Source organism: Hemiscyllium ocellatum, chromosome 23 (assembly GCF_020745735.1).
Source record: "Hemiscyllium ocellatum isolate sHemOce1 chromosome 23, sHemOce1.pat.X.cur, whole genome shotgun sequence".
NCBI lineage: Eukaryota > Metazoa > Chordata > Chondrichthyes > Orectolobiformes > Hemiscylliidae > Hemiscyllium > Hemiscyllium ocellatum.
Window position 1 is genome coordinate 38,553,992 of NC_083423.1, and position 26,723 is coordinate 38,580,714.

At 40.4% G+C, this 26,723-nt stretch overlaps 1 protein-coding gene across 3 annotated transcripts in view; it reads right to left on the reverse strand.

Annotated features, from left to right (window-relative positions):
• Positions 1-25,147, reverse strand: part of hbp1 (HMG-box transcription factor 1) — a 51,101-nt gene extending 25,954 nt beyond the window's left edge. Inside the window, exons 1-4 of one of the 3 annotated variants that reach the window (XM_060842898.1) lie at positions 25,068-25,092; positions 18,998-19,164; positions 14,636-14,828; positions 9,587-9,827 (exon numbers count right to left, since the gene is read on the reverse strand). In XM_060842898.1, coding sequence (XP_060698881.1) covers positions 9,587-9,827; positions 14,636-14,804 — 410 coding nt within the window. In that variant the 5' untranslated portion in view covers positions 14,805-14,828; positions 18,998-19,164; positions 25,068-25,092. Of the gene's footprint in view, positions 1-9,586; positions 9,828-14,635; positions 14,829-18,997; positions 19,165-24,969; positions 25,039-25,067 lie in introns of those variants that run through there. The other 2 variants (XM_060842897.1, XM_060842899.1) reach the window with 2 other exon arrangements.
• Between the last annotated feature and the right edge of the window lie 1,576 nt (positions 25,148-26,723).

Sequence of the window (26,723 nt, forward strand, 5' to 3'; positions counted from 1 at the left end):
GAAGAAACATTTCTAAACATCCTCAGATGGCAAGAAAATACAAGAAATAAATGAGGAGATATGTTCCAGAGTAACTCCACCTGATACTTGGGCCCACAATTCAAAACCTGAAGAGCTTATCTAGCGCTTAACAATTCTCAGAAATCACATGAGCACTTGGTGCATTGATACATGTGCTTAGTCAGAGACTGAGCTCCAAGTTATTGTCCAAACTTTCTCCAAATGATATCACAAAATTGGCTGCATTCAATCCCTTTTCAAACAGCTCACCTAACAAAAACAAAAACGATTAATGATGAGATTCTGGAAAATGTGGACCATTTCCCACACTTTGGGAACTTCCACCTGGTAAGTGTATAGATCATTAATTCATTACTACCACCAATGTGTCAGACCAATTTTTGACTAAGGAAAAAAAAGTTTTTTTTTTTAAAAACATGCATCTCAAACCCAAGGCTATAGCCATGGTTTACTGGGTAGTGATTCCAGTGCTCTTCCATACTTTGAGGTACCTAATATAGCTTGTCCAAGAGGTGAATAAGTTCCACTGCAATGCACTTAAACAAGATTCTCCAAATCTAGTGGCAGTAAAATAGCAGTATCCTCTCCCAGGACAACTTACCAGTCAGTAAGATGCTAATCATCAAAACGAACTCTGCTCAGCAGGACATCATTTTAGCCTTCAGTGCGCACATTCTAGGTGATTGATCCAGAGTGACCAGTGTACCAGCATAAACAGGCAAACCGGCCTTCATCACCCCACATCGTGGGTGAATGATCCGGACTGATCAGTGTCCCCAGATTGGGAAACAATTGGAAGCTATCTACTTGGAGTTTGGCTGATGCAGATAGTTCCAAGGAGGACAGTGGAACTGCTTTATAGCTGTCCTAAAAGAGTCTCTTGAATAAGTCAAACAGACGTGCTGACTCATGGGGACCCTGACTCGTGATTGACCAAAACGGAGAAGGCCGATGTAGGCTGACGTATATTGGAACTTGGTTAGAAACATGCTGAGGCAAATTCAAGGCACTGAAGGTAGCAGAGAAATCTTCAAACACTAACGCAACCCTTTAAGGCACTGCCTGCCCCATTTGTGACAGAGTCTGCAGATCACACATTGGACTTATCTGTCATTTCACAGCCCAGCAAACCAAAGTGAGAAAAATTAATTATCGATTCTGAAGTAGAAGCAGCAACACTTGGGTTGTACATGCCGTTGCTGTAGTGCGATTTCTAATTGTTGTACAATTTTCATGTTGCTGTTGGACCAGATTAAAATTGAATCTTCCAGTCATTCATATGGAGCACTCAAGTGCACTGGGACAGTCCAAAGCTAGGTGGCACAATCCCACTTACTTCTTTGTAAGTCAAAAATGGTTTAAATTTTTGAGTATTTATCTTCACCATCAGGTAAATGGAGTAATATCCCGAATGTAACTGAAACATTCAGACAAAATGCTGTAACACTGATTTTTGTCACAGTTAGACTATAATTAAATGCCACGCTTTTTTAATCTTAGCTAATGGACACGGATTATTAAATTTCATATATTGAAAGGCGTGAATTGCATTTATCCACATTAATTTACACCTGTCTCCTATTCAGACTATTTGACTAATCACACTGACAAAAAGGTCGGTGTCCACAAATGTAGACTCTTCCGTAAGAGCCCAAGATACAGGAGAAATAAGCCATTCATCCCCTCTCCTGCCATTCTACAAGATCAAGGTTCATCTGTCCCAGGCTTCAACTGCTCTATCATGCTAGCTCCTCAGAGCTCTCAATATTTCAAAAGAAAATTTGATTTTTAAAATAAAATTACCTCCATTTTAAATACTATGATTTTTTTAATCTCAATTGTGAAGGTGTCAGACAATGACCTTTATTGAGAGGTCAAACTGTATTTTCTTGATATTCAAATGTATTACCATGACTGAATGAACCACTCTACTGGTGTAATCTGACAACATCGCCTAAGAACATAAGAACCAGAAGCAGGTGTAAGCCATGTGGGAGCAGTGGGAAATCAGAAGATTGGGAAGGCTTCAAAAATAAACAGAGGATAACAAACAGAGTAATAAGAAAGGAGAGGATCAAATATGAAGGTAGGCTAGCCAGTAATATCAGAAGTGATAGTAAAAGTTTCTTTCAATACATAAGAAACAAACGACAGGCAAAAGTAGACATTGGGCCACTTCAAACTGATGCTGGAAGCCTAGTGATGGGAGATAAGGAAATAGCAGGAGAACTTAACAAGTACTTTGCATCAGTTTTCACAGTGGAAGACATGAGTAATATCCCAACAATTAAAGGGAGTCAGGGGGCTGAGTTGAGTATGGTTGCCATTACAAAACAGATAGTGCTAGAAAAGCTAAAAGGTCTTAAAATTGATAAATCACCTGGCCCCGATGGGATACATCCTAGAGTTCTGAGAGAGGTGGCTGAGGATTTAGCGGAGGCATTGGTTGAGACCTTTTAAGAGTCACTGGAGTCAGGGAAAGTCCCGGATGATTGGAAGATCGCTTTTGTAACCCCCTTGTTCAAGAAAGGATCAAGACAAAAGATAGAAAATTATAGGCCAATTAGCCTAACCTCGGTTGTTGGTAAAATTCTAGAATCCATCATTAAGGATGAGGTTTCTAAATTCTTGGAAGAGTAGAGTCTGATTAGAACAAGTCAACATGGATTTAGTAAGGGGAGGTCATGCCTGACAAACCTGTTGGAATTCTTTGAAGAGGTGACAAGTAGGTTAGACCAGGGAAACCCAGTGGATGTGGTCTATCTAGACTTCCAAAAGGCCTTTGATAAGGTGCCACACGGGAGGCAGCTGAACAAGGTGAGGGCCCATGGTGTTCGAGGTGAGCTACAGGGATGGATTGAGGATTGGCTGTCTGACAGAAGGCAGAGAGTTGGGATAAAAGGTTCTTTTTCGGAATGGCAGCCGGTGACAAGCGGTGTCCCGCAGGGTTCAGTGTTGGGGCCACAGCTGTTCGCATTATATATTAATGATCTGGATGAAGAGATTAGGGGCATTCTAGCGAAGTTTGCAGATGATACAAAGTTAGGTGGACAGGTAGGTAGTACTGAGGAAGTGGGGAGGCTACAGAAGGATCTAGACAGTTTGGGAGAGTGGTCCAGGAAATGGCTGATGGAATTCAACTTGAGCAAATGCGAGGTCTTGCACTTTGGCAAAAAGAATAAAAGCATAGACTACTTTCTAAACGGTGAGAAAGTTCGTAAAGCCAAAGTACAAAGGGATCTGGGAGTGCTAGTTGAAGATTCTCTAAAGGTAAACGTGCAGGTTGAGTCCATGATTAAGAAAGAGAATGCAATGTTGTCACTTATCTCAAGAGGGTTGGAATATAAAAGCACCGTTGTGCTACTGAGACTTTATAATGCTCTGGTTAGGCCCCATTTGGAGTACTGTGTCCAGTTTTGGTCCCCACACCTCAGGAAGGACATACTGGCACTGGAACGTGTCCAGCAGAGATTCACACGGATGATCCCTGGAATGGTTGGTCTAACATATGAGGAACGGCTGAGGATCCTGGGATTGTATTCATTGGAGTTTAGAAGATTAAGGGGAGATTTAATAGAAACTTTCAAGATAATACATGGCTTGGAAAGGATGGACGCTAGGAAATTTTTTCCATTAAGCGAGGAGACTAGGACCCGTGGACACAGTCTTTAAATTAGAGGGGGTCAATTCAGAACAGAAATGCGGAGACATTTCTTCAGCCAGAGAGTGGTGGGCCTATGGAATTCATTGCCGCAGAGTGCAGTGAAGGCCGGGACGCTAAATGTCTTCAAGGCAGAGATTGATAGATTCTTGATGTCACGAGGAATTAAGGGCTATGGGGACAATGTGGGTAAGTGGAGTTGAAATGCCCATCAGCCATGATTGAATGGCGGAGTGGACTCGATGGGCCGAATGGCCTTACTTCCACTCCTATGTCTTATGGTCTTATGTGACCCTTCAAACCCACTACATCATTTAATAAGATCATGGCTGATCTTTTCATGGCATCAGCTCCACCTACCCACCTTCTCACCATAACCTTAATTCTGTTACTGTTCAAAAAAGTATTATTTTAGCTTTAAAAAGAATGAGAAAGCCACAACCACTTCAGTGGGCAGGGAATTCGACAGATTCTCAACCCACGGAGTGAAGAAGTTGTTCCTCAATTCAGTCCTAAATTTGCTCCCCTTAATTTTGAGGTGATGATCTCTTGTTCTTGTTTCACCTGCTAATGGAAACATCCTCCCTGCTTCTATCTTATCTATTCCCTTCAAAATATTATACGTTTCTACAAGATAAATTCCAATGAATATAATCCCAGTCTACTCATTCTCTCCTCGTAAGTCAATCCCCTCAACTCTGAAATCAACCTAGTGAACCTCTTCCACACTCCCTACTGTGCTAGGGCATACTTTCTCAAGTAAGGAGACAAAAACTGTGCACAATACTATAGGTGTGGCCTCAACAGCACCTATACAACTGTGACATAACCTCTCTCCTTTCAAACTCAATCCTTCTAACAATGAAGGACAAAATTCCATTTACCTTAATTACTTGTTGCACCTGCAAGCAAACCTTCTGTGATTCACGCACAAGGACACCCAGATCCCTCTGCACAGTAGCATGCTGCAATTCTTTACCATTCAAATAATAGTCCTTCTTAATGTTATTCCTGCCAAAATGGATGACTTCACATTTAACACAATTGTACTCCATCTTCCAGATCTCTGCGCATTCGCTTAAACTATCTATACCCCTTCGCAAACTTTCCTCATCACACTTTGCTGTGCCACTCATCTTAATGTCATAAGCTACAAGGTACACTGCAACAATTTGCAAGGCCTCTTTCAAAAGCACCTTTCAAATCTGCAAACTCCACCACCAAGAATGAAAAATGCAGTAGGCATTTAACACCATCACCACCAGAAGGTTCCCTTCCAACCCACTCACCATCCCGATTGGAACTACATCCCTCACTGCCACTGGGTTAAATTTTTAGAATTCTTTCATTTTTTTTTAATGAGTACCCAGACTGCATGAACTGAAGCATTTCAAGGTACCTAATCACAACCAGATTTCAAAGGTAAGTTGGAATGTGTAATAGATGCTGCTGGCCTTGCCAGTGACATTCAAATCCCATGAATGAATTATAAAAATGCACATAGCACAGATTAGGGATGAAGTTAATGCAAAAATATCCCAGTCCTGCTCCTTTCTTTTATTGTCATCCTTTAAACCATAGAAGCTAAGTTGAAGAAAATAATTAACAAGAAGAAGAAATGGAACTGACTCAACTGTTTTGCTGAAGGCTAGCAAAAACTTGATGGTTGAGTTGACCTTCTTCTGTGATCGAATACCCTGTGACCATATGCTCATGTACAGTAGCCAATGCACAAAGCAATTAGTAGAAAGCCTCAAGTATGGAATGGAGGAGTTGTTCAAGGGTTATCAATAGGAATTGGCACGAGAAGCAAATCAAAAAAGAATGCCGAACTATATTGGGTTGAAATATCTGGTCAACATGAACGGGTTGGACTGAAGGGTCTGTTTCCATGCTGTACATCTATGACTCTAAAATATCTGCAGTAATTGCTTCACATATTATATGGTCATAAGGAACAGGAGTAGGCCATTTCATCCACTGACCCTCCACCATTATTTGATAAGATTGTGCTGATCTGATTATAGTTTTAACTCCACAACCAGCTTGTGCCCATAACTTCAATTCTCGACCAGAAATTTATCTAATCCAGTCTTGAATTATTCAATGACCCAGCTTCCACAGTCTTCTGTGGAAGGGAAATCAAATAACATATGACACTGCAAGAAGGAATTCCTTGTGATCTCTAACCTACAAAAGGGAAACTGCTTATTTTTGACAAAAACAGAAATTGCTGGCAAAAATGAGCAGACCTGGCAGCATCTGTGGGAAGAAAACAGAGTTAAGGCTTTGAGTCTGGTGACTCATCATCTTTTAAAGCTTGCCTTCTTGTCCTAGATTTCCCAGCATCCATCCTGTCAAGCCCCCACATAATCTTGTACATTCAAATAAGATCGTCACTCATTCCTCTAATCTCCAGTGGATATAGGATGAAATGGCTTATCCTTTCGTCTCCAAGATAACCTCTTCATTCCCAGAATTAACTAAGTGAACTTTCTCTAGCGAATGCCTCCTTAAAGTGACCAAAATCATTCACAGTATTCTATGTGTTATTGTACCAATAAGGCAATTGTAATTTTAGCAAGAATTCCTTACATTATTGAATGAGGGACGGAGTGTTAAAAGGCCAACATTGCACTTGACTTCTTCATTACTTGCTGTATCTGCATATTAACATTTTGTGATTCATGTACAAGGGCAGCCATATCGGTCTACACTACAGCACAACCAAAAGATAAACGAGCAGAATTAAGTCATTAGGCCCATCAACTCTGCTATGCCATTCGATCATGACTGATACATTTCTCACCCCATTTTCCCTGTAACCTCTGATCCTCTTATTAATCAAGAACCTATCTATTTTTGTCTCAAATATACTCAGTGACTCGGTCTCCTTGGCAATGAGCTCGAAAGATGCAGCACCCTCTGATTGCAGGGGCCAAGGTTTCAAGTTCTTGGATTATTGGGACCACGTCTGGGGCAGGATGACCTGGACAAGAGGGACAGGTTGCACCCAGACTGGAGAGGAATCAATATCCTCACAGGCAGGTTCGCTAATGCTCCTCAGGAGGGTTTAAAGAGTGGTAGGGGGCTGGAAACCAGAGCAGCAGGTCTGCAACTAGAGGTACTGAGTTAAAGGTTGATATTAGGACTAGTAAGAAAAAAACACCACGATGGTTCAGTGGTTAGCACTGCTGCCTCACAACATCCAAGGACCCAGGTTCAATTCCAGGGACAACTGTCATTGTGGAGTTTGCACATTCTCCCATATTTGCATAGGTTTCCTCCCACAGTCCAAAGATGTGCAGGCTAGGTAGACTGGCCATGGTAAATTGCTAATAGTGTTCAGCAATGTGTAGGTTAGGCGTATTAGCCATGGAAACTGCATGCTTACAGAGATAGGATAGGGAGGGGAGTCTGGCTGAGACGCTCTTCGCAAGGTCAGTATGGACTCAATGGACTGAGTGGCCCGTTTCCATACTGTTAGGATTTTTTAAATTCCTCATCCCAGTTCTAAAGGGTCATCCCTTCAGTCCAAAGCTGTGTCCTCAGGTCCTAGTCTCTCTTACTGGTGGAACCACATTGCCCAGATCCACTTTATCCAGGCCTCTCAGTATTCTGTAAGTTTCAATCAGACTCTTCCCCCCTCATCCTTCTTAACTCCAGCTCTTGACCCAAAGCCCTCAACTGTTTCTCACACGACAAGCCCTTCATTCCAGAGATCATTCTTGTAAACCTCCTTTGGATACCCTCCAAAGCCAGCACATCCTTCCTTAAATACGGGGCCCAAAACTGCCTTCAATATTCCAAATGCAGTCTGACCAGAGCCTTATACACCCTCAACTTCCAGTTCTGTTGTGTTCCAACTGTCTTAAAATGAATGCTAAGAGTGCATTTGCCTTCCCATCTGCCAACTGAACCTGCATATTAACCTTTAGAGAATTGTGAACTAGGATTCTCAGTCCTCTTATATGTAAGATTTCCAAAACCTTTCCCCATGTAAAAATGTTACATCTCTATTCCTCCTATAAAAATATATAATCTCACAATTTCCCACATCGTATTACACCTACCACTTCTTTGCCCACTCGCCTAGCACGTCCAAGTTTTTCTGCAGCCTCCCAGCTTCCTCAACACTACCTGCCCCTCCACTTATCCTGGTGTCAACCCCAGATTTAGCAACAACGCCCTCAGTTCCTTTGTTAAATGTATAACATGAATAGTTTGCGGCCTCAACACGGAGTTCTGCAGAACTCCGCTAGTCACCAGCTACTATCCTGAAGACTTATTTTCCCATCAACCAGATGTCTTTCACCATTTAAACAATATTCTGCTTTTCTATTCTTCTAGCCATAGTGAACAAACTCTCATATTCCCACATTGGGCTATTTTGTCAAGTACACCTCCCCTTTGAGAAAAGCTTGTGGACTCTGCTTGATTATATTACAATTCTCTAATTGCCCTGTGACTACCTCTTACTAATGGATTCTAGCATTTCCCAGTGTTGTATGTTAGACTGGCAGACCTATACATTGTTCCTTCTTTTTGTCCCTTTCTTGAATAATTGTGTTACATACGTATTCTTCCGATCTGCAAGGATCTTTCCAGAATCTAAAGAATTTTGAAAGTTTACAACCAATGCACCCAATATGGCCACAACCACTCCCTTGAAGACTCGAGGATGCATGCCATCATATCCAGGCACCTGCAGTCCAATTACATTTTGACATTTTTTTTTCCCCAAGCTAATTGTGATTATTTAAGTTTCTCATTCCTACCTCCGACCTTTATTCTGACTGTCATGGGATGATTTTTGTATTTTGTACTGTGAATACAAATACAAAGTAAAAGCGGAAAGAATTTCAGATGCTGTAAATCAGAAACAAAGACAGAGGTCGCTGGAAAAGCTCAGCAGGTCTGACAGCTTCTGTGAAACCAGAATTAACATTTCAGATTCAGTGATCCATCCTCAGAACTGTTCTGAGGAAGGGCTGCCGGATCCAAAACATTAATTCTGATTTCTCTTCACAGATGCTGCCAGATCAGCTGAGCTTTTCCAGCAACTTCTATTTTGTCACAAATACAAAGTATTTGATCAAAGTCTCTGAAATTGCCTTGATTCCCATTATTAACCTGTTTCACCCTGCAACAGACAAATTTTACATTTAGCTACTTTTTTATATAATTGGTAGAAAAGCTTTAACGGTTTCTCTCTAATTGTCTCTCATTCTAAAATTTCTCCCTTTTGTAAGTAATTTGTTGCTGGTTTGTAAAATGTTACTAATCTTCAGGTCTGTTACTAATCCCTCCAATATTGTTAGTCTTTTCTTTCAACTGAATAGCATCCTTAACTGTACATCATGAATGGTGTTTTTTTTTGCATAAAAATATTTCTTCCTCAAGAGAATACTTTTTTGTTGAGGGTCCACTTTAGATAACTCTGGCCTCATACACTTGTGACTGTGCTTATTCAATCTTAACCTATATGAATCAAACTCAAACTGAATGCAAAATAATTCAATCACGTTATTCATGCCTAGAGGGTCTTTTATGAGATTGCAACTTAATCCTGTTGCATAACACATCACCAGATCTAGAATGCTATGTTTGCTAATTGGTTCCAGAACTTATCGTTCTAAGAAACCATCCCATGATTCTATGAATTCATCCTCCATGATACTAATTTAATTTGTTCAATTAGAATAAAATATCCAACAATTATAGTTGTACTTTTCTTAAAAGCCTCCATTATATCCAAATTTGTGCTCAGTCCTACAGTCTTAGCATTTATAATGTTTGCTATAAATAATTCAACAAGTGCTGGCATTTATGTTCAACAGCAATATTCATACATCTTCAGCCATTACAACATGTTCATGCGACTAATATACAATATATACAAACCTGTCATAAAATGTGCACTGCATGAGAGGACTTTGTGGGCTAGTGGCTATATTAGCCAGTTCAGTCAGCCAATTTACATCAGATTCACTTGTGAAAGGTGGCAAGGCACTATCAGGTGATCTGGAGGTGCACACGGTACGAGCAGACCTCTGGCATTCTTGATGAGACACTTCACTGCTTAGTTGGAAGGCCGTAGGCATGGCTCTGTCAGTCTCTATTGCTTTCAATTCTGGAAGATCATCTAGAAAGCAAGAAATATATAGAAACTCAATGTTCATATGTTCGTGATCAGACAATTTGCAAAATAAATTACTTTTGTCAAATCTGTGCATTGTTCAAAAGTTGGAACTGTAAAAATAATTTGAACTCATTGATACTCAGAGCAATGCATTATCTGGCAGACAAAAATACATCATTTTAAAGACAGTCAGAACAGCAGGTGCAATTCCAAGATTTTGTGTTCACAGGAAGTAAAGATCAAGACAAGGCTGCAATAGTAGAACCTCAAAATTCTCTTAGTCATGTCTCCTTCAAGCGTTCGGTGGTAACTGATCGTGGTATCAATCCCAGTCTATCTTAACCAGTGCTAAAGCAAGTCTGAGTTGAATGGTCTATTTCTGTTCCGGTGATGCTGTTGCATTTAAGTCTATGACATTTTACTTAAATGTGTAGAAAGAAGTGATATTTTGTAGTTAACATCCACATAAGATCGGTAGAAAATTAGATATAATTCGTAATCATGAATTCCATAATATTATAACGTCCTGACAAGCTATGCTACAAACTCAAACTAAGTTTAAATCTTAGCGCTTGAAATATTACAATATTAATGTTCATGTAATGCTTTGCAATGCATGTACTTTCAATGTTCTCATATTTCTTTTCAAATTTCTGTCTCCTTGCCACTTCCCATCTCTTAATTGCTAATGCTACAGCCGAGGGTCTCTGCCTTCCTCCAATTTTGATCACTTGCACCTCCTGTATTTTAATTGACCCATCATTGGTGGCTGCGTGTTTAACTGGCTAGGTCCCAAACTCTGAAATTCCCTCCCTAAACTTCCCCATCTTTTTGTCCCCTTTAATAGCATCTCTTAAAATCTGCTTCTAACCAAGTTTTTGATCAACTGTCACCATATTATTTGGTGCCTCGTGTTGTATGATACTGGCCTTGTAAATCTCCTTGGGTGACTTTATAAATTGAAGACATGATATAAATGCAAGTTATCATTTTGTTCATTGAAAGCTATTTGAATCAATACTTGATCACATATTAATTTTGGTTTGGTCAATTACATTTTGCAGCTAAATCTCTGTTCTATTGGAAGAATACCTTACATTCATTTGGAAAACATAGTTTCAGCAGTCTTTGGGGAGAAACAATAAAATGTTATCATCCTGTTCCATCCAGATTCTATGCTAAATTGTCGAAGGTAGCTTGGAAGGCAATAAGGTTGTTGTTTTGGGGGGGGGGGGTGGAGAAGAGAGAGAGAGAGATGTGCATGATGGTGATAGTTCAGAGCGAAGGGTGGAACAGATAGGTGGGAAGGAAGATGGACAGGTAGAACAGTTCAAGAGAGCCGTGCTGAGTTGGAGGGTTGGATTTGGATTGGGATAGGAGATGAGGAAACTGGTGAAACACCATGGATGCCAGGTGGTCGGAGGATCCCAAAGAGGATGATGAGATTAGACTTACAGTGTGGAAACAGGCCCTTCGGCCCAACAAGTCCACACCGACCCGCCAAAGCGCAACCCACCCATACCCCTACATTCACCCGTTACCTAACACTACGGGCAATTTAGCATAGCCAATTCACCTGACCCGCACATCTTTGGACTGTGGGAGGAAACCAGAGCACCCGGAGGAAACCCACGCAGACACGGGGAGAACGTGCAAACTCCACACAGTCAGTCGCCTGAGTCGGGAATTGAACCCGGGTCTCAGGCGCTGTGAGGCAGCAGTGCTAACCACTGTGCCACCGTGCCGCCCATAAATAAATTAGATTACTTACAGTGTGGAAACAGGCCCTTCGGCCCAACAAGTCCACACCGACCCGCCGAAGCACACCCCACCCATTCCTAGCACTACGGGCAATCTTAGAATGGCCAATTCACCTGACCTGCACATCTTTGGACTGTGGGAGGAAACCGGAGCACCCGGAGGAAACCCACGCAGACACGGGGAGAATGTGCAAACTCCACACAGTCAGTCGCCTGAGTCGGGAATTGAACCCGGGTCTCTGGCGCTGTGAGGCAGCAGTGCTAACCACTGTGCCACCGTGCTGCCCAAATGAGGTGTTCTTCCTTCAGGTGTTGGGTGGCTAGGATTTTGGCAGTGGATGCAGCCCAGGACTAGCATGTCCTTGGAGGTGTTGAAGTGATCAGCCACAGGGCAGTAGGGTTGTTTGGTGTGTGTCCCAGAGATGTACCTCACTTTCTCGTAGAATTATAGGGTATGCTCACTGAAGATAACAGAACTCATTGCTCCATATAGGTAAACGGCTCATCCATTATAGATAAACATTGCAAATTACTCAACACAAACCTCTCAAACAGTGGCAGTCTCTCCAGTATCTATTCAAAGCCTAAAGAAGCCTGTTCTTGTCTTACTTACAATCAAATTGGCATTGAAAGGCACCCCTACTCCCTGCATGCAAACCAATATCAGTACCCCTGCCCACTTGTCAGGAACATGTTGAGGAAAAGTGAAAGAGGATGAAAACTTAACCTTGTCCAAATTCACTACCCCCACCACAAAGGAAACACTGAATTGTACCATAATGAACATGGAGCAAGCACCTTCTCAAAAATTAACTTGGTTTGCATGAACATATTCTATTAATTGAAATCGTAGTTAAATAGGTGCTCCCATGTTCCTATTTCAGAAATTCCACACTCCTTTTTATTGACTGCATATAAAGTGACCTTGAATATTGGCTAATGAACAGATGGTGAAGAATACAAAAGGAAGCAGAACAGATTTCATCAAAACAACAAATTGTGAAGATTTGTAGCTCAGATTGAGGTTTTGGATGTAGGTTTGCTCGCTGAGCAGGAAGGTTCATTGCCAGATGTTTCGTTACCCTACTAGGTAACATCTTCAGTGGGCCTCAGGTGAAGCGATGCTGAAAATTCCTGCTTTCCATAAATGTTTGGGTTTCTTTAGTTTGGTAATGTCATTTCCTGTGGTGAGATCACTACCGTGCAAGAACTATAACAAATACTACATTGGACAAGCAGGCAGAAAACTAGCCACCAGGATACATGAACACCAGCTAGCCACAAAAAGACATCACTCTCTCTCACTACTATCCTTACATACAGATAAGGACACCACTTGGACTGGGACAACACATCCATCCTCGGACAAGCCAAACAAAGACATGCACGAGAATTCCTAGAAGCATGGCATTCCAACTGGAACTCTATCAACAAACACATCAAATTAGACCCCATCTACCACCCCCTGAGAAAAGAAACAGGAAGATGTTACCTAGTAGGGGAACAAAACGTCTGGAAATGAACCTTCCAGCTCAGCAAGCAAAACCTACATTCATCTGTACAGCTTTAATGGTTAGAGTTAAGACTTGATGACATTCAATTAAACTCCATATTTAAACTGATTGAATGAAAGTCTCTCTCTGTGCAGCCTATAAGGAACTAATGATCAAAATGATTTTTAACAATATTGATTTGATATCTATGAGACAAGGTCTATATTAGAAAACTGCTCATGACCAGGAATTAATTAGCAATCTCATTCAGAAGACAGAGTTACTGGAGGTAGTAAAGATGTAACAGAGGTAGTAAAGTGGAGCTGTCTTCCTGAAAGATATTATTGACTTAGAACTTTGGGAGTTTTACTCTGCATTTGTATAATGATTGACTTAAAAGTGATTTATGCTTACACTACATAGCTGAAATTATTTTCTGCTTCCATTAAAAAGACACTGGCATCAAAACATCCAAGAACTTTCACTGTTGATGATTTGACCAAAGTGTAGGCAAGAACAAAATCTAAATATTTTACCCATGCCAAGGTCAAAGAGCCACATACATTCAATTGTCAAAATCCAAATGCAGAAACCTCTTTCTAAACAAACAGATGCACTTAAAGGGAAACTGAGTAAATATACGAAGGAAGGAAATTCAACAAAATGTGGATATGGTTAGATCACGTTGGCTAAGAAGGACGTTTGCTTAGTGCTTAAACACCAACACAGATCAGCTGGATCAAACATCTAGAAACTCTGCTGGAAATTCAACATAATCCAAATAATCTCCAATTAAAGATATTAAACTAGTCCTCTTCAAACAAAAATACTGCTCTCTTTTCGATAGCAGTGTTTTTAAAATTAATTAGTTATCAGATGAAACCTACATTTAACTTTACCAATACTGTATTGAGTCTGTTGGAATTGCAGCAGGAACAGATACTCATAGCCTGTTAATAGACTGATGTGACATTTGCTATATATGAAAACGATTTAGGGCACTGATATTTTTGTTGAAAAAAACTAATCTGCTCCAATAAAACTCCCTTGTCCTTTCTCTAGATGTAATAATTTTCATCTTCCAGTGTTCAGTACTTCAACAGTGTAATTTAATCACAATTAAGTTGTCAGATTTTAGAAGCATGACTACATTTTTCAGAATGAAGTGATTACACTGTAGTACACAAATGATTATAGTAAAAGTTACTAGAATGTTGTTATTCTTTATTACTTTTGAAGAAGAATGGCAAGAAAGCAAAATCATAAGTGAGGACTAGAAATTCAACTCACCTTGCTATTACACTACAAAAGACAAAGCAGGCATATGTTGGAACCATACTTAAAACCGTAAAATCATTAACAAAAGAAACGCAGTGCATATGACCTTAAAGCTAATAGGTTTATATAAATACAACACTGTTACATTAGTTACTAAATGCTTTTTGGTTTCACATGTGAAGTAGGGGAGAACTTCCAGCTTTTGACAATTTTCCTTAGAAAACACTGAATCAACCTACGGTACATCAAGAACATCTCAAATTCTTAAGAAATAGCTCACCATATTCCATAGTCTGGTCATTGTTTGCATTTCCCGGTGATGAAGGTAAATCTTCATTACACTTTAATAACTCAATTGAATCGTCCATCCCAGAAATTCTCTTGTCGACTACAAACTGAACTTTCTGCACTCTGTTAGGCGTACATTTCGTTTTCATGTCCCACACCATGTTATTCCATTGAACTTCAGTTGACTTGAAAAACAAAGGCAATGAACATATCAAAAATCTAGCATTATGTTTGCAGCTCAGATTTGAGGAGAAAACTATGTATACACTTCAAATTAAATATGAGGATTTGTTTGGATGTGTTCAAATGAAAAAAATAGCAATAGCACAGAAAGTGAACAGAACATTCTGAAGCGAATCATTTGACAGATGATTGACGGCAGCAAAAGCACAGAGAATTTCAGGCATTTTTACCATTACTGCCCATGCTCCCTCCCACCCCACCCTAAAAAAAAGCACTATTTCACTTTACACATTACAAGTCAAACACCAGCTTAATCTACAGGTGGAGCAACATTTCAGAGCATAATGGCTCCAGGTAAGGCAAAGATATCGCTGTAATTCAACCTTATATATGGTTTCATTCATAAAGGTGTACACAAAGTAGCACAAAGGATTAAAGTTTGCATAGTTTATTCCTTCACAAACACATCTGGATAGAAATAAATGGTCTTAAATTTAGGCTTGTGCAATTTTAAAACTTCCATTAACAAATTGCACAGTTTGTTAGGTAACGAAATGTACATGGAGAGATAACGGCCCCCTAGAATAGCTTAGAAATAAATTTCAAAACTCGTTTACAAGAATTTTGAAGATTCCTTTAAGGATGGGTAACCAATTGTGGTATTGCAAAACCGAATTTGCAGTCATACAAGGAATTGACAAATTAAGAAAAAAAAGATAGCACTAAAAATCAGCAAAAGCACTTCTCCATTTCTCCAAATTATGTATTGATTTTGTTATAAGCAAAAAACAGATACTTTTGGAAAAAAAATGTATACTATTAAGTTCTCCTATCCAATACATTTTTCCCTTATTTTTAAAATCACTTCATGAAGTACAGCATATAAAATAATACCCATTAAAACTAGCTGATAGAGATATCCATTGAGCTGTTGGTAATCATTATTTTGCACCAGCTGTGTTTTCCTCATTTGTAAAATAGCTGTGGTGTTAAGATACTATAACGATCACTTGATAACAATTAAACGTTTATACTGCTCTTTCAACATCATAAAACACCGTAAGGCGTTTTACCAGAGCACCATAATACATAATATTACACAAGACTGAGCTGCAGAAAGCAATTAGGTCAGATAACCAAAAGCTTGGTTGTTGAGATAGACATTAAAAAGGAGAAAAGTGAAGTAGAATGGAAGATTATAGAGTAAAAAGTGAGGTCTGCAGATGCTGGAGATCAGAGCTGATCAGAGCAGGTCAGGCAGCATCCAAGGAACAGGAAATTCGACGTTTTGGGCACAAGCCCTTCATCAGGAATCATGCCCGAAGCGTCGAATTTCCTGTTCCTTGGATGCTGCCTGACCTGCTGCGCTTTAACCAGCAACGCATTTTCAGCGCTGGAAGAGTATAGAGACACATTTTCAGAATTTGGACCAATACAATTGAAGGCGCAACAACTAATCCTGGTGCAGCAATGAGAGGACAAAATTAGAGGGGTGGAAGAGGCAAATACCTTGAAAATTTATGGGATTGCAACAGAATACACATAGGGGAGGACTAAGGCCTTAGAGATGTGAAACATGGATGACGGTTTTCAAACAAGACACTGCCTGACCAGCAGAGCCAAAGTAGGATGTAGTTTCAAAACAATCACATATCTTTGAGATTTGTGCAGAGCCTTAGAAGACCTCAAAATCCACAAAAAGTACATGTAGGAAACCAGCCAAGAGTGCAATGAAACTTCAAGTCTCGAAGAAATGAAGGCATGAAAAGGTTTCAGTAGCTCATGAGCGGAAACAGGTCCAAACCAGACAAAGTTACAGAGATGAAAGAGGAATCTTACTACTGGCGTGAGTGAGACTGGCAACTCATTTATGGCTCGAAGGGGACAGCAAGGTTGCAAACCGTACAGCCACAGAAAGGTATCAGTAGCTAACAGACGGAATTTGGAGCTGCAGACAAAAAAAATGGCCTCAGTTTTCCTAATACTTAATTGAAGGAAATTTCTGTTCATTCAGCACTGGACATGCAATCTGATAATTTAGCAACAGTGAAGGAATCAAGAGAGGTTGTGGTGGGGTACAGCTTGGTGTCATCTGCATATACGGAACTAATAAGAAGCTTGCAGATAATATCGCCATGGGCAGCATGTAGATGGGGACTAAGGATAAATCCTTGTCAGACAAAGGTAACAGTACACGAGCAGGAAGTGAAGCCATTGCAAATATAATTAGATAAGAATGGAACAAAGGGAGGGCATTCAAATAGTGAGAAACAATGGAATGGATTTGGAGGGTAGTGTAGTCAACCAAAGTTTGCTTTTGTCACCATCACATTGGATGTTACCTGTGACAGAATAGAAATATGATTTGAAGAATTTAAGCATGGTACACAGGAAAAATGGGAATGGATTTTAGTGCTAACAATGCATTCAAGGATGTTGGAAAAAAGAAGCGATTAAAGAGAGGTGCTTCAATCTCAAAAATGAACTTTGCCCATCTATCAACAACAATACCTAACAAAATAAGTACAAACTTATCTGTATTTCATAAAACCTTAGTGCAAAGTAAATAGTAAGTCATGCCTCAGGCTCAAGACTTCTGCATGAAATTTCTCCATGAGAGGCAGTTTCAGATTTCTTAATATCCTTTTCCTTATTTGGACTATTTATCTTGTGAATATGAGAAACATTATCCTAAAAGCACCCACAAGATTTAAGTTAGAAACTAATTAAACTTTAGCTTGGCAACAAAATTGTAAAACATACCAAACTAGAAATTCCCCACTGAGCTAAGATGATACTTCAAACTAAATATTGAACAGGTTATAAGCGAGGTTTGGTTTGATAGAATGCAAATGTTATCTTACCAAAGATAGCCTGCGACTTGCTTCACATTCTACAAATCAACACCTTTCCTTCATATTTCAAAACTAGAGGATTGTTAAAGTTCAAATTGAACTATGGATTACAGACATTACATTATAGATGCTCATTAAGTTTATTATTGTACTTTACTTGTTGTCTCTTCTTTCAGTTCCCTTTAATTTTTCCATCTTCTCCTTTTCAACCTTAATGTGACAATAGTGGTCTTACAAAGACATCACTGATTACAAAACAGGAGAAAAAAAATGGCAGACAACAAAAGATTCAAAACAGTTTTTCCTTATTCTGCTAAACTTCCCTTTTTCCTGTCACACTTTCCTACCCCAACTCATCCCAAACAAAATACCTGCCAAATGTGCTGTAGTAAATCTTTCTGCCCATACGTTTCAAAGATTACTGGGAGACAAAGATTCAAACTTGCAATGAGGCACGTCTAAATATCACTAACAACCTAACCACTGTAATTGTCTCATCCTTCTGCATTAATAGCAGATTGTCAAACAAGGACTGTTGTTTTAAACCAGTATGTCTACAAGTTTTTTTTATAAATATAGTTTAAATGTGTAGAAAATCAATTCTTGCCCCCCAAAGAAATGAAGTTGATCTAATCAGAGTTGTATGAAAAAAAAGGAAGTTTTGCATCGGATGTTGAGTTTCCACACCCACCAGATAACTATTAAATCAAAACAGTATTTGTGTATTTTGATAAAATTATGAATCCTAAAAAAGTCACTTAATAGTTCAAAGGCGTTAACGACACATTTCTATAAAACATAAAAATTCAAAAGCAGCAATGCAACAGCTCACCACCAATTTCTGAAGAACAACCAAGGATGAGCAATAAATGCGGGTGACACCCACATTCTTGAATATTTTTTTTAAAAAAACAAATCTCTAATAAGGCATTCCAGACTGGGTGTTTTAGCCTACAGCTATGGCAGGAGCTAAAATGCTTATTTTACTCAACTTGTTCAGATACATCATACCTCATGTCCAGGACAGGTGGGACACTATCACTGTGCCAGATGTTGTATTGTTAAGGATTAACAAATTGATAAAAACATAGCACAGCTGTTTTGCTTTTAAAGGTGGATGTTGTTCTAGGTTACTGAATTAACTGGATGAGTGCTTTAGGTGAATACTTTAAAATTCAACTAATTTCCTACGTTATTTTATGGCTTTTGTAATAAACATAAATGCCCACATTTAAAATGCTGATCTAATAAACTATTACTACTAGCAAACTTTAGAAGAACATTGGAATTGATGTCTTTTCACTTTAAGCATCTACCTGCAAGTAAAATTTGACCGATCTTGCTCTCAAAACGTTTGCATCGGGGTTCAGAGTCAGGCTTGCCAAATCCGGAAATAGATCATTTAGGAAAGTTACCACTTTGGCACATTTATTTGGTCAGCATAGCTGTTGTGTTAAAGCATACAACATCTAATCCCATCCACCTACATATTAAAAACAAAATGATCAAATTAGTGAGGCTAGCTCAAGTAATGCAACCTGTGATTCACCATGGGCCGAAACAGGGTCTCCAAGTCATTTATTCAGAATTACCAACCACAGTACAGATGCTCCCTTATTCCCACATGGCAGTACTTCAGTTAAGAAAGAAACGACAAACAACATTCAGCAATGTGAATCCAAACTCTTGCCAATTGTGGTTTGTACTTTCATTGCAACTGTTCCTCCTAACCATGGCATATTATCCAAGAACTTTCATCCCAAAGCATCTACAGCAAAATTTAGAAGCAGCACAAATTGAATTTTAACTTAATAACCAGATGTTGGTCCAAGATGATGTCTATTCATCATTTGGTATGAGTAAACAGAACTGGGAATTCAGATGCAAAACACCTACAAAACAATCTTTGCTGACCCTGCCTTCTGCTTTGATAAACAGTCTTCATATTATACCACCCAGCTTGTGAATTTCATGAATGTGTGAATTTACCATGCAACTCCATCTAACTATTCTGTTTCAAGCTAATTATTCACAAAATTCTGAGTTAAATAATTTTTTGCTTCCTAAATCAGTTGAACATATTTGGTGATGTTATTGAGCAAGAACTTCCAAATCTTGATTAATATGTCCAACATTATTATAACCCTGAGTGGTGTGAAATGGTCACAAGTGCCAGATTTCATGTATCACTTACACAGGTATATTTATTAAATGCTACACTTTTTTTCCAATCAGGAGTTTCCTCTATCACATTTGTTACTATTGCCTAATATGTACTGCAGGTCAAAGTACTGATTTGAGAGTTTCACAAGTAATTGCATCAATCCTTCAGTTTATGACACTGAACAATGAAGTAAAGCACATCAATAAATGTTACAATTTTGTTTTTGTTCACCATTAAGGTGACAGGATCAACAGCAGCACTTTTAAAACTTTCAAGTCAAGGAAGACATAAAGAGGACAAAATAGTAGAATAAAAAGAATTTATATCAACTGAATTGCCTTTTGTTTGGAGATTATTTCTCAGTACAAAATGTCATTGCTTGGCAAGCCTGGTCTAAAATATTCACAACATAGCTACTATAAGCACCTGAAAATAGTTCATTTGAATTATTTGAACTGGTTGATGCCCTTACTACCAAGTGATTTGAAGGATAAAAAGCAAACCAAAAAAAAACTTCAATTCTCTATGGGTGATAATGATATGGCAGGCCAAGTTACCATATGGCATAAATCTGTGGTCTTCTGTAATTCAAATAGATATGGCTAAAGGTATATTAAATTGGAAATGCACGTGTACCTGATTTGTTAATTAATTACAATACAACCAACCTTTTCTTGTGTCAGTCTGGATTTATGTCAGTAAATATTGTGTGTGTGTGTGCGCGTGTGTGGTGGTGGTGGTGGTGGGGGGGAACATAAACCCAAAGAGTTAACTTTTGTATTTGGAGTCTTCCTTGAATTGCTGTTACTTATACATACAGCTTAATTCTGGAGTCTTAATTGTTGTCTGTAATATCCACCAGAGGGGTCCCAGGCAAAAAACGAATTGATGACAATTATTCGTACTTCTTGAAGTAAAATAAAAATGCAATAAATTACATCTTTACAGCAAATGTTGTCACATATGTCATAATACTGTTATTGCCAAAGCAAATGGGCATTAATAGACACTAGCAGTGGTAAGTGCAATAATTGCATGAGTGCACTATTACATAACAAACCCCCATCAACTTTTTGATAACCCCAGGTTCCCTTTGTTTAACATTACCAAAGATTCACTTAGTTCTCAGTCAAACACACATGACTGCATATATTCATTCATTTGTAATGCAGTCTAAAAACTGAATATAATTTAGTCTATAAATCTAGTAGCTAGTTTGATGTCCAATTCAAGCTCTAGAGGTCACGTGCAATACTTAGAATCCCTGCACTGTGGAAATAGGCCCTTCGACCCAAACAGTCTACATTGATCCTCTAAAGACTATCCCACCCAAACCCATTCCCCATTACTCTACATTTACCCCTGACTAATGCGCCTAACCTACACATCTCTGAACACAATGGGCAATTTACACGGCCAATTTGCCTAACCTGGACATCTTTGGATTGTGGGAGGAAACCAGAACACTCGAAAGAAACCAGAGCAGAAACAGGGAGAATGTGCAAACTCCACACAGTCAGTCATTAGAGGCTGAAATCAAACCCAGATCCTTGGTGCTGTGAGACAACTGTGCTAACCACTGAGCCACCATGCTGCCCCGCACATGTAATCAATTTATGTTGGATTATTCAGGTTTGGAACTTCATTTAATGCAAAGGTTGTTTTGTTGCTCAAATGTTCAAATTAGATTAGATTACTTACAGTGTGGAAACAGGCCCTTCGGCCCAATAGGTCCACACCAACCCTCCAAACAGCAACCCTACATTTACCCCTGCACATCTTTGGACTGTGGGAGGAAACCGGAGCACCCAGAGGAAACCCACGCAGACATGGGGAGAATGTGTAAACTACACACAGAGTTGCCTGAGGTGGGAACTGAACCTAGGTCCCTGGTGCTGTGAGGCAGCAATGCTAAACACTGTGCTGCCTTACCACTGTGCCAAATGGTGCAAAATTAAGTATTCTTTTCTGAAAGGTAACCGAGGAAGTGACTCCAAATACTAAGTTATCTCTTTTGACTTTTATAATAGTTGCCATTCCCCCCACACACAATATTTACTCATTGAGATCTAGGCCAACATTTTAAAAGATTATTTGTATTGTGATTATTTAACAAGTCAGGTACATATACATTTTCAATTAACTGTATCTATTTAAGGGTTACAAAAGACCACACATTTATGCCATATGGTAACTTGGCCTGCCATATCATTATCACCTGATAGAGAATTAAAATTTTTAGTTTACTTTTTATTTATCGCACAAATACTTGTTAACAATGGCATCAACTACCTGATTTTCATTTGCTGTTTTCTCCCCTTCAATTCTATTTAGTTACACGATGGTCTATTTCACTTCTACTTTCAAATTTCAGCAGCTGAAACATTAAACTACCTTTTGTTTATCAGGTCAATTTAAACTAAGTGTTAAGTAACTCCAGAAATTTCTATTTATGGTCATTGTATTACGACTGTTGATGCTGACAGATTAGTAAAATTCATCTCAAATATTGTCTCAGATTATCCAACAGTAATTACAGCAAAACAGTCAATGTATGCCATCATCACAACCCTGAAACTGGAAATAGCATCAGCACATATGCAGAGAAATAAAATTTAGATGCTATGTCAAAGATCCTACAATTGCTAATAGAGGGTTGAAACTGTCCAGAGCACCAAAAGTAGAAATCACTAAATTAACAAAAAGTTGGTTTTGTCGCTGCAGGACCGTCTGGAGGGGTCATGGAAACGGTTGAGGATCCTGGGATTGTATTCATTGCAGTTTAGAAGGTTATGGGGAGATCTAATAGAAACTTACAAGATAATACATGGCTTGGAAAGGGTGGACGCTAGGAAATTGTTTCCGTTAGGCAAAGAGACTAGGACCTGTGGGCACAGCCTTAGAATTAGAGGGGTCAATTCAGAACAGAAATGCGGAGACATTTCTTCAGCCAGAGAGTGGTGGGCCTGTGGAATTCATTGCCGCGGAGTGCAGTGGAGGCCGGGACGCTAAATGTCTTCAAGGCAGAAATTGATAATTCCTTGTGACATCAAGAATTTAAGGGCTACGGGGAGAATGCGGGTAAGTGGAGTTGAAATGCCCATCAGCCATGATTAAATGGCAGAGTGGACTCGACGGGCCGAATGGCCTTACTTCCACTCCTATGTCTTATGGTCAGTTAGCTTGTGGTGCAGAATAACAGAAACCAGCCTGGGGTTTGGTCATCATTCTAGCAACTCACACCTCGGAACTGCCTCCTTAACTTTGTCTGTACCAAAATTACATTCAGAATCAACAACCATCTAATATTTGAGGATGATGGATAAAGAAAAACAAAACTTGAAATCAAAATTACATTGTCAAATGTCATGTAAATGGGTTTTAAAGTACATGGAACAACTCCACTTCTCTTGAAAACTATTCTTATTTGTGAATGCCACATCTCCATTACAATACAATTAAGTATTGAAATATTTGCATTACATTACTTGGTACAGACATCAGCATAATCACAAATATAATATTGCTTCATATAACTCAACAATATCAAAGAATAAAGAGCCATTGAGGGCTCCAGTTTCTTCCCATAGTCCAAAGATATGCAAGTTAGGTGGACTGACCATCGTAAATTATCCTGTAGTGCCCAGGGATGTGCGAGCTAGATGGGTTAGCCAAGGTGGTTAGAGATAAGATTGGCAGGGGGAGCGGTGCGGGTCTGGGTCAGATGTTCTTCAAAGGGTCAGTACAACTTGATGGCCCAAATGGCCTAGAACAGAATCCCTACAGTATGGAAAAATGATTTTAAAAATCTAAAATTCTGCTATTGTGTAATAATGATATGGTAAGCAAGTTAACTTACATGTGATCACTCCAATTTTTAAAGTTTTATTTAATTCATTTGAACATTAATATTGATTACCATAACCCATTCTTTTTAATTTGCAGCCTTGATTGTGTAAACAATTACACAATTCTGCACCATATCCAGCTGAGGTAGACATTATCCTTTTTCCTAAAAGTCTGCCACCGATTTGTTAAATTGCACAATTTGCAAAATAGTCCTTTTTTCAGACGTTTGTAATCCAAGTATAATCCTTTGGACATGTTTATTTTGATTATTCAGAAGATCTTAAACGCGTTTACGATCTGCGTCACTCTCAGATCTTAAGCTTCCTTTCTTAACATCTCCCTGATGTCAACAACTTTTGAATTGGTGGGGGTGGGGGTGAAGGGAAACAAAGAACTGCTCCAAATTAGGAGGGTTAAAAACGGGGCAAACAAAGCCAGTTGCCATTAATTCTCTCTCGCCTGTATCTCTCTCCCTCCCCTCCAAAAGACGAGCCCTTATTATTGAGGGGGAAGTGCAGACAGTAAACAAATGTCTGGATCCTGCTCACAAACACGAAGAAACTTTAAATACATCATCATGTGACTCTCACACCCAGGCAGTGCGCCTGCGCGTCAGCTCATTCATTGAGAACTGCGTAAGAGCATAGTTTAATTACAAATCAAGTTAAAACCTTTGCAATACCCATTCAAACACATAAATATATTTTCAAGAATAAGTCTAATATAGCCCTCCCACGAACTGCGGACGATGGTTAAGCCCAGATAGTACCAACCCGTCAATCGGGCACTATAAGTCGACAGGAAGTTTACAGACAGTTTAAAAATGAAAGCAAGTCGAGTACAATAAAAAATTTTCTTGGCATTAAAGGCACTAACATCCCCCCCCCCCCCCAAACGCCGCTCGACATTATGTAACTCCCTTTTTCTTTCAACACCTCCCCCCAGTTTCCGTTTCTTTTCGGTCTGACGGCTCGAAAACAACTCGGGCCAAACATGGAAAATCAAAAGCGGGAGGGGGAAGGAAAGGCTGAGGTGGTTTTGAGAGAGGGAGAGGGAGAGGGTCAGTTAATCTGACGGTCGGTCCCGGCTCCGGTGAAATGAATGGGAGAGACGTCACCCACTAAAAACAACCAACACATCAACAATAAGGGACACGTCACAGTCCCTCACTGTCACTGTGGGGGGGGGGGGGGGGGGATCAGTCTTCTACCATTGTCCCCCCACCACCACCACCATCACGTACACAAAGGCTACTGTCCCCCGCCGGTTACTAACCTCCCTCCCCGCCGCTGCGGTCGCACAGACTTCCCCCGACCCAGAGCTGTTTACACACCTTCCTTCCTTCCCTTCCCCCCACCTCCAGCCTCACTCACCAGCTCCGCCGCCATTACCGAGTTTCCAGTGGAGCGGCGGGGGCGGGCATGCCAGCCTCGACATCCCGCCTGCCCATTGGCCCGCCGCCGCCTGTCAATCAAAGGAAGGCGCGTCGCCCATTAGAGGACGGCAGCGGCCGCGTGACGATTTGGAATAAACAATAGCGCGCAGAGCAGGCCGGGAGAGGCTTTTTTTTCCCCATTTCTTCCCCTCCCCCCCTCCCTCATTCAAACCCAATTCCCGGATGGATGGTGTTCTGTGGATAGTCCTTGAGTGATTCACTATGATTGGTAAACCAGTAGATCCAGTTACGTTCGACAGTAACTTTCCATCCGCCTTTAAGTCCAACTTCAGCATCAAGCATTACTCCTAAGATGCAAAGCCTGTCAGGCCCCTCAACTCCATGCAGAGTTCCAAACAGACCTTACAGGTGAGAAGGATGGTCTCACCTGACTCTGCTCCAACCTAGTTTGCTGTAGCTGGTGCGCCCGCCGTGCCCTTCTCCACGTCACTGAGACCAAACATAAACTAAGGGAAAGTTTGGCTGATCTCAGCCAGGCGAAACAATTCTCCTTCGAATCCTCCTACTTCTTACAGGTGAAGGGGGTAGCCAGGGGCAGCCGTATGGACCCCACCTATGCCTGTCTCCTTGTTGGCTACGTTGAACAGTCCATCTTCCATAGTTACAGTGGCACCACTCCCCACCTCTTTCTCCACTACATTGATGACTACATCAGCGCCACTTTGTGCTCCCATGGGGAGGTTAAGCAGTTTATCAACTTCACCAACACATTCCACCCCGCTCTTAAATTCACTTGGACCATCTCTGACACCCCCCTCCGCTTCCTGGACCTCTCCATCACATCAATGACGACCTACTCAGCACTGACTTTTTTTTTACAAACCCAATGGCTCCCACAGCTATTTGGATTACACTTCTTCCCAACCAAACTCCTTTAAAATGCTATCCGGTATTCCCAAATCCTCTGCCTCCACCATATCTGTCCCAGGAGGACCAACCCACACACACCAGATAGCCTCCTCCTTTCAAGACCATAATTTCCTCTCCCACGTGGTTGAAGTTGCCTGCACTTCTGCCCTCAAACCCCACCTTTCCAACCACAAGGACAGAACCCCCTCCTCACCTTCCACCCTACCAACCTCCGCATAAGCTGCATCATCAACCGAGATTGCCACCACCTACAAACAGACCCCATCACCAGAGATATATATTCCCTACCCACTCTGTCCGCTTCCGCAAAAACATTCCCTCCGTGACTACCTGGTCAGGTCCACGCGCCCCCACCAACCCATCCTCCCTTCCTGGCACCTTCCCCTGCCACTGCAGGAATTGCACAGCCTGCTCCACACCTCCCCCCTCAACTCCATCCAAGGCTCCAAAGAAGCCTTCCACATCCATCAAAGTTTCACCTGCACTTCCACCAAGTCATTTATTGTATCTGTTGCTCCCGATGCAGACTCCCTTATGCTGGGGAGATTAGACGCCTTCTCGCAGAGTGCTTTAGGGAACATCTCCGGGACCCCCCGCACCAATCAACCCCACCGCCCCATAGCCGAACATTTCAACTCCCCCTTCCACTCTGCCAAAGACATGCAGGCCCTGGGCTGCCTCCATCACCACTCTCTCACCACCC